Genomic DNA, 14109 nt, shown 5'->3' on the forward strand with positions numbered 1-14109 from the left:
TGTTAACGTCCGACGATTGAGATTGCCTCATCCTCCTCTTCCTCCTCGCTCGTCCACGAGAGTCGTCGTGTTTTACAGTGTTGCAAACTAGTTACGTCTCGTTTGAGACGCGTGATTGTTGCGAAGTATTGTTACACGCGCGACATCGCCGACACTCGCTTCTGCGACTATTTAATAAAAGGATGAAATGGCCGCCTGAAGCGTGTGCGTATTAATTGCGAATTCTCCTAAGCTTCCATACGTGGGAACTCTCTCTCTCTCTCTCTCTCTTTTTTCTCTCTGTTTATCTCAACAACGGAATTCCGTAGCGACGTGTAATTGCATTTGAAGTTCCCTCGTGATTAACGACTGAAATTTCCGCGGAGTGCGTGAAACAATTCCCGCGACGTCGTCTGATATAATACGCGACATCCAAACGGCTCGCGACCTCTCTTGTGAAATTTGACGGAACAAATTTCTTTGCGTTAGGATTTGTTTCCGCGCGATTACAACGGAGAGGAGCGGCTAGAGCGAAGGGCGTCGGGCAGCGCGCAATGAAGCTAATGATTATTTTTATGGAGCGCACACGAAGCGTGCGAAAATTAAGTTTCACGATCAATAGCGGCCAAACACACGCTGCCGAGGATACGGCGCGGAGGTGGGGGTGGGGGGGGGGGGAAGTGTAATAGAGAGCAAACTTTCTGATGAATATGCATATTTGAATTAAAAAAATTTCAATTTGCCGGCTACCGGTGCGCAGAAGTTATTACGAATAGTCAGTTTGCCCTCCGGTGTAACGCGATTAAAACTCACGTGTAAAATTCATTTCGAGCTTTTATCGCCGCGATACTTGATATCGCGACGATAATTTGCGAAACTTAACGTGATAAAGGAACACGGACCTCGTCGTCGCGAAGAAGTTAAGAACTCGCGAACCCCGGAGACATCTCGTGCCCTCCTCCGGCGCTCTAATATGCGTGAGCGCATTAGCCTATCTTTCCACGGGAGACTAAGTAATGAAAAATAAAAGACGCTTCTAGACACAGACCTGCGTGAAAACTCTCGGGGAGAATTCTTAGACGCGAGAGCTCGTGCATGGCCGATGCGCAGTAAGGGTGTCGTGCACGATTACGCGTTTAAAGGCGATCGTTCACGCACGGGTAAGCCCGCGACGCATAGGCACTACGTGCTCGCGTCGAAATACGGAAGGGCTTGCGAATAATTCTCCCAGTTACACGTTTCGCGAATTCACGTCGCGCGCTCGACCCGATTACGCGAATCCGATATCGGTCTCGGAGTGATTGCGAATTGCGAAGTCGATTTGCCGAAATTACCCGATGTAGAGAGAGGGAGAGAGAGAGAGAGAGGATTTGCTCGATCGCGGAAAAGACTCGAAGAGTATTTTACCGTTCGATCTTCGTCAGTCTCCAATTCGATTCGTTTTCACACGAGCCTGCGTTAATATTCGCCCTGCGAGCGCGATACGAAGGAGACTTAATCTCGATAGATTGACTACCTGTTCAACGTGGCACTGCGACAAAGACATTTACACGAGCCGAACAAATTCCAAAAGGAATCACGCGACGCCGCGTCTTCGTCGTCGGAGAAACGCACGCCGCGAGCTACTCCCTTTGAGAGCCGGTAATCCGCATAGACTGATTCTTCACTTAATCTTATTAATATCCATCGTCAAAGAAAAGAAGTGTGCGGCGACGGGGTGACTCTGGCGGCCTTAGCAGCCTCGACGAGAACGGAGCAACCCGTCCAACGTCAGTAAGGAAGGAAAGAAAAAAGGAAAGAGCAACACACGGGATGCAGCGGGGATTCTCCCTGGCAGTCGCAGTAACCACAACACGGGGTGACTACATCCGCAACGCGTTCATCCCCGGCGATCGCGGCGGCAACGGCGACCGTTGATAAGCTCGGCGAGGCGCGGACGATGGTTTAACAGCCGCTCGCTCGCGCGCGAACAGCCGATATCGAGAAGAGACGAGAAGAAACGAGAAGAGAGAGAGAGAGAGAGAGGGACGAGAAGGGGGAATAAAAGAGGAGAGGGTGTCCGAGGGAATAGAGAAAGAGCGTTTCCACGACGAGGGATGACGACGGCTACGTGGGGTGACGACGAGCGATGGTGGGGCTAGATGGTGGCGAGCAAAGCGGCGGACGGCGCGAGTTATGGTGGCGAACGACGCCGGATGGTGGGGTTGAAAGGTGGCGCGGCCATTTACGCTCGTATGGGATAAGCTCGTGCATCTGCGACCAGTCGGCAGGCCGCGGAAAGAAGCTGCGACGAGACCGGCGTGGTCGCCGACGGAGACGATCGCGAAGACGACGACGACTACGACGCGAGCAAGAGGCCACCGTCACGGTCGTTCCGGAGGAGCGGAGAAGCCCCCCGGGATAATGATAATGATGACGATGACACTCCCGAGGATCCGGTCGACAAGCGGAGCTACGTTCGACGCTGCGTGGACACGAGCAGCCGAGGCGAATCGAGGCTTCCTCCGCGACGGACGAAGGCGGGAACTCGATTAACGAACCGGTCGTCTTTCGACGAGTTCCGGAGTAACTACTTCCGAGAGGCGGAGAGCGGGAAGAGAAGTGGAAGCGGGAGGAAGAGAGGAAAAGAGAGAGAGAGAGAGAGAGAGAGGAAGGCCGGCCGTTACGGCGGAAGAACGTGGAGAAAGAGGAGAGAGAGAGAGGAACTCGAGACGCTCGTAATTGAGTGGGATCCGTGTTTATCCCATAAACGTTCGTTCGGGAAGTTGGAGCAGCACGGGATGCTGCCGTCGCCGCCACCACCGCCGCCCCCGAGTGGCGCGCCGAGGACCCTCGCGGCGGGAAACTGGGTCTGACGAGGATAAACTTCCTCGCGCGGGGAGACAGACGGAAAGAGATTACGCCGGTCTGAATAGGGAGTCGCGTAGCGAAAAGGCTCGTTGCTCCTCCTCCTCGGCGGAACAACGCTGAAACACGGCGGCCGGTGTCTGGAGTCGCGGCGAGACGAGGGTCGCGTCGCGAATTATCATAATAAAACGCCGTCGGCGCTCGCTGCGTCCACGTGGGCTATGGGGAACGTTCGCGCGATCGTGTCGTAAAAGGACGGGCTCGGTGGGACACGTCGAGTGACAGGCGAAAATGAGTTCCCTGCGGAGGACGATCAATCAGTCGGCGCGGGAGGGCACGTCCATGAGGCGACACGCGCTCTCGGGGCCCACCACGAAGAGCGTGAAGAACGTGATGCACGCGAACGCGGCGCCGGTCTCGCCGCTGCGACACCGCTCCAAGTACGAGCTGCGGAGCATCAGTTTGGAGGGCAACAAGGTGCTACCATGGACCACCAGGTAAGCGGATTTTTTGTCTCGGGGATAAAGGAGAAAGAGAGAGCGGTTTCCTCTTTTCGCGCGCGCTTAATAGAGACATGCTCCGTCAGTGAGGGTCGTTGTGTGCCATTAGCGTAATTTCCGTCTCCACTTAGCGGCTCTGCGAATGTCGCGAAGAAGCTGCTAATTTTCTCCGCTAGTGCTTCATCGCGTTTGCAAATTGCCGTTAAAAGCGGAGTGTTTTCTATCGAACAGTACCCGGGTAGGAATTGAAAATAGGCCTTGTGTAATTTGTCTCCGTTTCTGTCTGGATGCTGTATAGAGATGTAACTTAGGGCCAGTTTTGTAAATCTGTCTAACTAGGCCGACTGGGCTCGGTGAGTCACAGGTCTTGTTAGGGGCATCCACGTCAGCGCCTGTTCAGAGCCTACTTACGAAATTCCACTTAGAATTCCTTTATAGGCCACATCCAGGCCCAACGAAGGCAGGCCTATTTTGGGGCGTGTCTGTTTAGGGCTAGTACAGACTTGGCACACGCTCTGATTTCTATCCCGGTAGATAATAATATTCATAGTCGGAGAAGAGACATGTTAATAATTTATATGAGTTGATCATTAAAATAGGAACTTATTAATAATAGTGATATACTAATTTCGCAGTGATTAAATATTATATAAAATTGTTAAAAAATTATAAAGTTGTTGTAGAAGAGTACGTAAAGATTGAGAATTCACAGAGTTGTATTTGGAGGAGAGGATGTTCTTACTAAAGGAGAACCTCCATCGTGAAAATCACGACGGACGGAAACTTGCAATTTTCCGTCTTGATTTCTCGAGAAATGATTCGCTCGACACACTCGACACCGTACCAACCGTATATCGCGCAATAGTCTCCGCGGTGAAATCAATTTTGTATGTGCTACATCGAGTTCCTCCTTCCACTCGAACGAGAGATACCGCCATGACCCGGGAATTTAATGATTCCGAGATTAGGGCATTAGAGGCAGCAGCCGCGGGACCGATCAATCGAATGTAAAGCCACACCATCGTGGTCCTCGCAATTGGTTTACGGCGATTGACGCTGTCGGCTGCTGATATTGATTGATGAAAAACGAGGTTTCGATCTCGCGCTCGGGGCTGTTGCAATGAGCTCTCAATGCCGCTTTATTCATTATTTGATTTGAGAAGTTACGAACTCTCGCGAAACTTTCTCTCAAGAATATCTAAAATCGCAAAACGTTGCGTGCGTCCTTTTAACTTCATGACGATACTATCTCTCTCTCTCTCTCTCTCTCTCTCTCTCTCTCTCTCTCTCTCTCTCTCTCTCTTTCTCTTAAAAAGATAATATTAATCTCGCGACCTTTGCAATTATTCCCAAGTGAAATTCTCGTTTGACTCTTTCGATTCCGTCGGATTATATGCGTCCCGCACAGAAAGATTCAAAAATTTATTTTATGTTAACATTGATTAACTTACTCTCTTAAGTCGAATCAATGAAAATATTACTGATTGAATCACTTCCTCAGTGGAATTTCACTGATTTGCAATGCTACACTTACAACTATGACCACCAATGAGTATCGACCGCTGCTCAGTGATAATACACTGATTGCACTTTAGAGAGTACTTTCCTTCCAAACAACAATATACACATTGGAAATTCAGAAAATGGGACCGAAAGAGTTAAACTATTCCACAAGGCGTTTTCGTCAATTTTATCAAATCTCCCCGTAAGAATTATACTAAATCGCTTAAATCGTCGATGTCGAGCGAAAGCTTCCAGTCTATCGCGAATGATGTGCGCTGCGTTTAGGAGTGTTTCGACTTTACAGCTATTACCTTGGATCAAATATTCTACGTGCCTCTCTGCGGACTTTTTCCTTCGATAACATGGGCGTGCGTTATGCACGTCGAAAGTTTTCTGTGATCGACAATGATACCAGAGCGCAATTTTACGTAATCGCCGGTCTTATTAAGCAACGACGTGCAGCGTGCTGTGCCGCGTTCTCGCACTTTTACGAGCGGCTTACGACCGATCGCATCCGCCGAAAAAAGACCTCCGATTGCTACCTCCGGCGACAATAACGACGATCGACAAACAATATTCTCGGCGGAGAACCCGGACTCGGCGAACTGGCGGAACTTTTAATTGGCGGACATTCGAGCGTGCGGTGACTTAAGGCTCAATTAGTTTCGTAATCTCTATTGATGTGCACCGGCGTCTCGCGAACGGCACTCTCTCTCTCTCTCTCTCTCTCTCCCCCTCTCGCTTTAATTGAACCTGAGTTAACCGATCTTCGCAAATGCCGCTGTCGATAAAGTTGCCGATCGTAAAAAGACGAGAGCGAAATAAACGACATGCGGCGGGCGAATTGCACAATCGCGAAACCCGGACCCTCCAATCTCGGACGTATGCGTGGCTCTCTGTCCGCTCGACCGTCCGTATTACAGCCGTATTAAACGAGCACTCGCGTTATAACGCGAGTCGTGATTTACGAGCGGTCTGTTGAAAGTAATTTGAAGGAGTTACGTTTCAGAGCGCGCAAAACGATGCGCGACGCGCCGCACGGATATTCTCGGCGTATCGTACGTGGCCGCATGCGGGCACGTGTCAGATACGGTGGTATCGTAAAGATATGCCGAAATGACAGACGATCCCTTCCCTCGGGATCCACCCCATTATTTCTGATCAATTTGCAAAGTTAACACGCAGGACTGCCGCATTATCGTCCGACACAAACGCGCCCGCCCGCTCGTTCTCTTGCTCTCCCTCTATCCCCCTTCTCGCTTTCTCTCTCTCTCTCTCTCTCTCTAACTCTCTCTCTTACTATCTCTTCCGTTTGCATTGCAGACGATCGATTTTTCATACGCGAGCTACCAGCGCATTAATTAGCTTTTCTTAACGACCGGAGCATGTCAGAATTAATTCCGCGTCGGAACATTTCCGTGATGTAATCGAACGGCGCGGCGCTTTTGGCTGTTTAATGCGCCGCGTAATCTGTGTACAGCTCGCTGCTAATTCTCGATCCGTCGATTGTCGCCGGAAGATATTTGCCGTAGAAGATAAAAGAGAGACAGAGAGGGAGAGAGAAAAGAAAAACAGCGAAGAAGAGTAATAATGAAGGAGAACAACGAGGAGCGCTTCATACTTTCCCGGGGAGGTAAATACGCGGCTATTAAACGGCAATTTGCGAAAACGGCAGGGCTCCGCCGTGGGTGCGCGCGCCTTGCGTAACAAAGTAACATATTCGCGGAAATAGCGCATGAAATGAAATATCGTAACCGAGTTTCGTTGATTAAATGCCGACGTACAGGCTGAACTGCGACACGTAATTCGATGTTATCACGGTATCGTTGATAATTAGTTATAACTTGCAATTATGACTCATGCTTATTGCGCAGCACGGCCGTGCGGATATGTTATTATAATTCAATATTATTCCGGCGAGTGATACGGCGCTGCGGATTCTATTATCATTCGACTATTCTGTCACACGCACGTGTGCGCGCACACACGCTCGCACGACACACGATCGCAACGTTCACTTGAATCGTTCAAAATTTCATCGCTTTATCCGGCAACGAAGCGTTCAGGCAAAACACCGCCTTCTTTACGATCCACTTCGTTCCCCTGCGGGATAATGAGATTAAGCCCACCCCGCAAAGACGCGTAAACTACTACCGAAAGCATATACATTTCGCCGTGAAACGCGCCCCCTCCTAACGCCGTAATAATTCCAGCGGAAAGCTTCCGTCCCCTTGCCAGAGCTCGCGCTCCCGTGCTCGTTAATCGTGAGTTTCTGATAATCCGAGTATCGTAACGCGTCGAAAACGAATCTCGAGGACAGCCGGAGTCCCGCCGGCGCTCCTCGATCGATACTTTCGACATCTTCGGAAACGTCCCCCGGAGACGTCATCGGGTTCTTACGCGGACGAATGTTTTCCGACCTTTCCGCGGGAGCCGGAATACTTCGGCATGGTAAAAATATCGCGGGTGGGCGGTCAATCAACATACACACGCGCGTGTTTATTTTCCGAATGGCGTTATCTCGAGAAGCGCAACCGGAATTCGTCGGGAAGCGACTTGAGAATTCGAACGATTAGAAAATCAGAGAGAAAGAGAGAGAGATATATATAAATATCCGTCTCTCTCTCTCTCTCTCTCTCTTTGATTTATTTCTGAAAAATCATACGCGTGTTTTTCACGCGCGTTTTAATCCGTAAATGGACGCGTGGGAGTCAAACCGACCCACGGACGCATGAAACGAACGTTTCTCTGTTTCGTTTCTGCCTGCGACATTGGCACTTTCAGTAACTTACTTCCGTCACTTACTTTTGCATTTAACGAAATAGCGTCGATAACACTCGAGAATCTCACTCTATAAAACAGCGGTTGTTTTGTAAAAAAAAAAGTCACGCGCCCACTTACGGGTTAAGAAGGAACGTCGCTAGAGAAGTGGGATTCGCCGCGCTGCTCGATATTAATGCGAGAGGGGTTGCTGCAATAACAACAACAATATACTCGCCGCCGGTGAGTGGCTCCGCGATATCGGATTTTGGTGCCTCGCTCTTTATAATTAACCCTTTTGCTATTGGACTGGGCCGAGTGTCGTCCGCTGCCGCTCTCTTTTGTGTCAAGCCGATCAATCTCGATCACGCTCGGCCGAGTGGAAGCTCGACCGCGGCATGTCGATGGCGAGCCGAGGGGTACCCGGGACGAAGGAGAAATATAGAGCGTATGAGGGGCAGCAGAGAACGACGGAGGGAAGAGGGAGGAGGAGGAGGAGGAGACGAGGAGGCTAGGAAAAGAAGAACGGGGAAAGATCCGCGAGGAAAAACGATGTTGCACGGTCAGCCAGGTGTAGTGAGTAAGACAAAGAGAGAGAGAGAGAGAGAGAAAGGGAAAGAGAGATTAGGGGGAGAGAGAGAGAGAAAGAGAGAAGAGTCAGAGGATTAGCCGGTATGATGGTTGTGCAAGAAGGCAAACTTTTTCGATGACTTGGTCCCGCGAGTATATCGTCGAGTTGCGTCACCGGTGGCCCGCATTCGAAAGCACGCGCGGATGCGGCGTATATCGATTTTGTCGATGCATAACGAGACTTTTGTAGATACACAGAGATGATGCGCCGTTGTGACTGCGCGCGCGATACCAACCGGTATCTCTCGGAACGTGTATACTGGGCGCAACGTGTTGTTAACGCGCTACCCTCGATAGTACCTGCTTCAGTAGCTTCGACGGGTCGCCGACCTCGTACCACCCCGACAGATGTCCGGCGGAGGAAGGAAATATTTATACACGTTAGAATCGGGAGCGTGAACAGGTTTCACGTGAGAGTACTTCACACGCTTCCGCTAAACGTTCCGGGTGTTTAGCGGGTTTCGCGAATAAAGGGGAGAAACTCGGTCGATTTTTCTTTCCCTTTTGTTTTTTTTTTTTTTTTTACGACGACGAATGAATGTAAAATTTTGCTAAGAAGAGTCCGCCGGTCCGAAATTTCGATGATACTTGGACGTTTTGAAGTATATTTTGCGTCTATTTAGACTGAAAAAGGGAATTTGGTAATTATTGTCAAGATTGCATTAAATAGTTTCAACTAAATTGTTTGGTTATTCTTGATTCAGAGAAGCAAATTTTGTTTTTCATAATCAAAACATTTATTTGGCCATATCCAAATAAGAACTTTGTTTGAGTTAACTAAATGGGTTTTTCGGTATCAAACGATTTGCAGCAATCAAACAATTTAGTTGACACTATTTAACCAAATCTTAGTAATTGTTACCAAATCCTTTTTTTAATACAGACAGCCTGTAAAATAATAAAAATCCACTTTGATGATACTGACATTTTTTAACTTCTCTCCTGAATCTTTAATTTTACAGATTGAATTTTTATACTATCTTCAACAACCTATTCTGACGCTATAGCAGCAAAAACGGAAATTTAAGACATCATTGAGATTAAAGTAGAGGTTATATCGGTAGAATTGAAATTGAGCCTGTTTTGTTATTTTAGCTCTTACTATGTTGTGGAATTAAAGGTTTAACATAAAGCCAAAATTTCGACTCGGGCGGATGCTCGTGGTCGACAATTCAAGAAGTTCAGCTTCTCGATATTTCATCGCAGCATTGAATCCCGGTCGCAAGTATACCACGCGTTCTCTTTTCGCTTATTTTCGTTACATTGACGTCAACTTTCGGGCAGAAAGAAGATCAAGGTTAATCCTCGCGATAAAAATGTTAATTCCCGATGACACGGTAATTCCCATCCTTTTCTGTTTTTCCTCTTTCTCTCCCTCCTCTCCAACGCCGTCGGTCGCCGATGGGATGAAAAATTTCCATTTTCGCGATAACGGTGAAGGCCGAGGCGGCAGCGGAGATGCGAATACGTGCGTAATACGTAATATCCGTACGTGTTTCGTGGGTGTACGTGTGTATATGTGTGTGTGTCTGCACACACATACAGTAATACACAGTGCACCTGCGCTGCTCCCGCGGATTCAGAGTAATACATACATATATGCGTGCGCGCATCGCTAATCACCCTCGCGAGCAAAAAGAAAACGCGACCGCAGTCGTGTTATCTTACACCGCTGCCGTCGGAAGGTGCACTTTTCCACCTATACTGCGCGCGTTTTTACCTCGATTTTGCGGCGAAAAGGAAAAACATGGAAATACTAATAAAACGCGCCACGGCGTGCACGCGTACACGTGTGTGTATGCACAAAGCTACCAAACTGCGATGGTACGTACAAAGGTCTCAGCGCCGCATCTTCTTTAGGAAGGAAGAGAAGAAGGAGGACAACAGTTCGCTGCGTATGTTTTTCATTTGTCAGCGTGATTAAAACAGACGTGTATAGGAAGGGAGGATACTTTTGTCGCCGCTTGGTCTTCCCGTCGCGATGTCGCTCTGAACGTTAACGTTCGTCGGAGTTTTTCCTCCGTCTCGGCCGAACGAATGAAATACCGGCTTTCGTATGATTTGGCAAGGGATAAACGACTTTCGAGCGACGACGGGCGCACAAAAGCAGCCGCGATATTCAGCGAGTGAGTGACGGAGGAGGTTGTGGTGGTGACGTTGCGTCGCCGGGAAGAAAAGAACCGCGACGCGAAGGACTAGTAAGTTTCGTAGTCGCGCTCGCCTCTCCTCGCCGCGCGTCTATTTTTGCGCGCGTTATCCGCGCGACTACATTGGTCAACGCCGTTATCGCACCGTGAGTCGACCGCGCGCGCGGGCGCGTCCTCTTTTCGCGTATCCTTCGTAATTATACGCGGTTTTCAATTTACGTAATCGACGACCCACTCTCGGGCACGGCCGTGTGGAGTCCGCGTAGGTGCGTAGGTGCGTAAGCAGGTAGTTGGCCTGATGCTTGACTCACTCCTGCGGAGAGCAGGTGAATAAGCATCGGACTCGATAGAAAAAAATGAGAGAGAGATGTACACATTTTCTGACGTAGCGCATCTAATATATTCTGATTGTATCGGTTAAAAATTTGTAAGTAATACCAATTACACTAATAAATTACTGTAATAAAATATTATAAATTATATTAATACTTATGATTATTAAATTAGGAAAAACCTGTTTTTCCTCAATTTTTCGCGGATTACTTTGATTTCTTGATCCTAAAGATACAAAAATTCGTGTAAAAAGATTCACGCACCTTCGATTAAAACCTACGATATTTAATTTTTTCCGTAAAGAAAATAGAATATCAAGAAATTTTCCACGGAAAAATTTGGAAAAGTAGTTTTCTCCGAAACTCAAAAATTATATTAATATTAATTATACTAATTATACCAATATTATAGAATTATATTGATTATAAATTGTATATATATATATATGTACAGTGGCAGAAATTTTTCTTTTGACGAATTTTGCAATCGTATCTAATAAGAAATTTTTGTGGTTCGATAATTCTCACGGGATTAATTTTATTATTTTGGTCGCCGGATGCGCGTTTTGAAGCTGATCAAGGGAAAAATATTGCAATCTTCTCTCTACTGACTATACGTACCAATTTTATTATCGTCAAAAAGAATATCGCGGTATCTTGCATTCATATTAATGAAATTTCGTGTATCATTTAATAGCGCGCGTCACACCCTTTTATGTACGATTACGCAATACGTAAACGGGCGTGATGTCTCTCCAGCGTTTTTTCACGGAAACCGTTTAAATCTATCTGCCGTGTTAGTATTTTCCTGGAAATCATTCGGGATTATTGGCGGTATCGGCATTTTCATGGAAACATCCTCGTAGAGCGAAAATCCATTGACATGCCAGGGTGTATATGCGTACGCGTGTGTGCGTGTATACCTTTCACGATAGCTGCGGCAAATTTGAGGGGAAACTTCAATGTCGGTCGTTCGATCGCGCGTTTGCCATGGCGGGTAACGCCAGTTCTACGAGTATTCGCGTCGTATCTGGATAAGATACACGATATTCCCCGGGAACTTTTCGAGTTTGACTGAGGGATAGATGTACATCGAAATTTAGGGCACACGTATATCCACGCGCGGCCCGAGCATAGCGCGCGCGAGCAAACAACCGTGTGGGTGAGTTAGAAAATTATTCATTCTATCAATGTTTCTTCGGATTACCACCCGGATGTGTGCCTCGCGAACGTCGGGCACGATAAAACCTATCGTGTACACCTTCGCATGTTTACGAAACGCTGCCCTGTCCGCTATTAAGATAAAAGCGCCTCGGAATAAAGCCGATAACGGAGCAGAGTTACGTATTGCGGAACACGTTGGAGGAATTCTGTCGCGGAAAAATCGCGGAGTCGCGGCCAGAGACGAGGTTTTTCCAAGTTTTTCACGACTTTCTCTTTCGTTCGCGTGGGAAAACGATACAACGATTCCACTTCCGGAACTTGTTAAATTAAAATGTAAAGTTATACCGTTTCGAGTCACGGGCTCTTTCGTTCTCTCGAAACTCACGCTGGAAAAGTGAGAAAGCGTCGTTCCGAGGTCAAAATTGCATGCAATAGGATACGCCGTGATTTAGCGCGACTCCCGCTATTTTAATGAGCGACGGTCATTCCACTGTAACGAGCAAAATGCCCTTGCTTCCTCGCCTTTGATCCAGAAGAGATTTGCGTTTTTGACGATCGTGTCGCAGTTTTTAAAAACACCTTCCGAAAATAGGCCGCGCACAGTCGCAATGCAATTTCTATCGAGCGTCCACCCTTCCCGCTGGAATTGTCCGAAGTACAAAAGGGCTATTTATAACCGAAGCGAAGCTTTTGCACGAGCGAGCGGATACCTGTTCGTGTCCAAACCTTTTTTTTTGCTATCGTTTTAACAGTCATTTAATGCATGCATTACGTAGACCTGTATTCATAGCCCGTGGAAGACCGAATGGTTCGTTAAACTCATCAGGCACGCGAATCTTGTGCAGGATTTAACACAAGAGGAAAAAAAATCGTAACATTTATTTGTAATTTATATGTCAATGATGATACATCATCTTGTCTTCAACTATTTCATCTTATCCTCAACGCTATCCCATTTTACCCCGAGTTACGGAGTAAGATGAAGCGAAAGTTTTTTGGAAAAAAAGTTTTTTTTCATTTTCATTTCTTGGTCTCAATTTGATTACATAATATCCAAGTTTCATTAATATTGATTTGAAAAGAGATTTTAGTATATATTTCCATTAAGATTGTATCGATTTATTAACCCTTTCTCTTAGTGTCCCCGTCTCACTCTGAGATAAACTATAGACATAAAATTACATATGCAATATATAAATATGTCGACTTCTCGAGCACCTTGTGTACCTGCGGATCGGCCTCTCGTTCGAGCAACTGCTCATTCGCGGATGATGCGCGCACGTTGGAACGTACTTGATCCACGTGATCGACGGGAGCGAGTTCTATATCCGTTTCTACCGTTCGCAGTCTGGATTTCGCGACTTTAATCCTTTGCACTCGTAACTATTTGAAACCGGTGTAACCAGCTCGTTATCAATTTTTCGAGCCCGATGTGCGGAATACAAGAGAGAAGTGGGACATAACTTTCGCAACGACGTATCGTCGCGATTTTTCCATGCGTCTTCTAATTACACGATCTGAAAATAAATCGAACTGAAAGCAGACGGGCGTAAAGGGTTAACAGTGCGTTCCATTTGATGTCGACAGTCTGTCGACGCGACACCAGGCGATAGCCATAATACCGCTTATCTACCGCTCTTAATCCTCCCGCGCTAAGATACGCCGAGCGTACGCATCTGTCGCTAATACGCGCTTTCATCAGACGCATCATCGGCAAGTGGCCCTCGTCGCGGATCTTGCGTGTGTGGACGGCTATCGCGCCGTCGCCCGGGATGAGATTGACCGCCTTCGGTGGTCGATAAGAAACCGCCGGCTGGACGGACGGAGGACCGACCCGGCGGCTTATCGGGAGTCGATAAACCGCCAACAGAACCGGGAGGCTCCGTGCATGCGCTCACATCGTCCCCGAAAACTCCCGTCCTCGATAGCGATCGTGTAACTCTCTTCCTCAAGAACGTAAACGTGATGAATGAGGAGAGTCGCGCGCGAAAATTTATACGATCGCTAAAATTGTAAAAAAAAAGAGACGTACATGAGAAAAGTTTCATGCGTTTCCGCTAATAAATTACGCTGACAGTTAGTCCGGCAGTTACGTTGGAGAGAGACCAGATGCGAAGTGCGCCGATACGCCTGTCGTCCGCCGGGGATTCAGATAATTAGTCCACATTAGTCGCCGATTCGGTTCTGCGTGGTTTCGCGATTCGAGAGTTTCCCCACAACGAATCGTGAAAACGCTCTCCGTCTCTG

The 14109-nt window shown here is 47.7% G+C and overlaps 1 protein-coding gene across 1 annotated transcript in view; it reads left to right on the forward strand.

The window, feature by feature from the left end:
- Nucleotides 1-2009: 2009 nt before the first annotated feature.
- The window catches only part of LOC106746288 (GTPase-activating Rap/Ran-GAP domain-like protein 3), a 33498-nt gene continuing 21398 nt past the window's right edge, over nucleotides 2010-14109 (forward strand). Inside the window, exon 1 of the mRNA XM_014622708.1 lies at nucleotides 2010-3323. Within this exon, the coding sequence (XP_014478194.1) occupies nucleotides 3118-3323 (206 nt within the window). The 5' untranslated portion in view covers nucleotides 2010-3117. The remainder of the gene's footprint in view (nucleotides 3324-14109) is intronic.

The sequence above is a fragment of the Dinoponera quadriceps genome, unplaced genomic scaffold (assembly GCF_001313825.1).
Source record: "Dinoponera quadriceps isolate SergipeBrazil2010 unplaced genomic scaffold, ASM131382v1 scaffold566, whole genome shotgun sequence".
In the NCBI taxonomy this organism is placed as follows: Eukaryota; Metazoa; Arthropoda; class Insecta; order Hymenoptera; family Formicidae; genus Dinoponera; species Dinoponera quadriceps.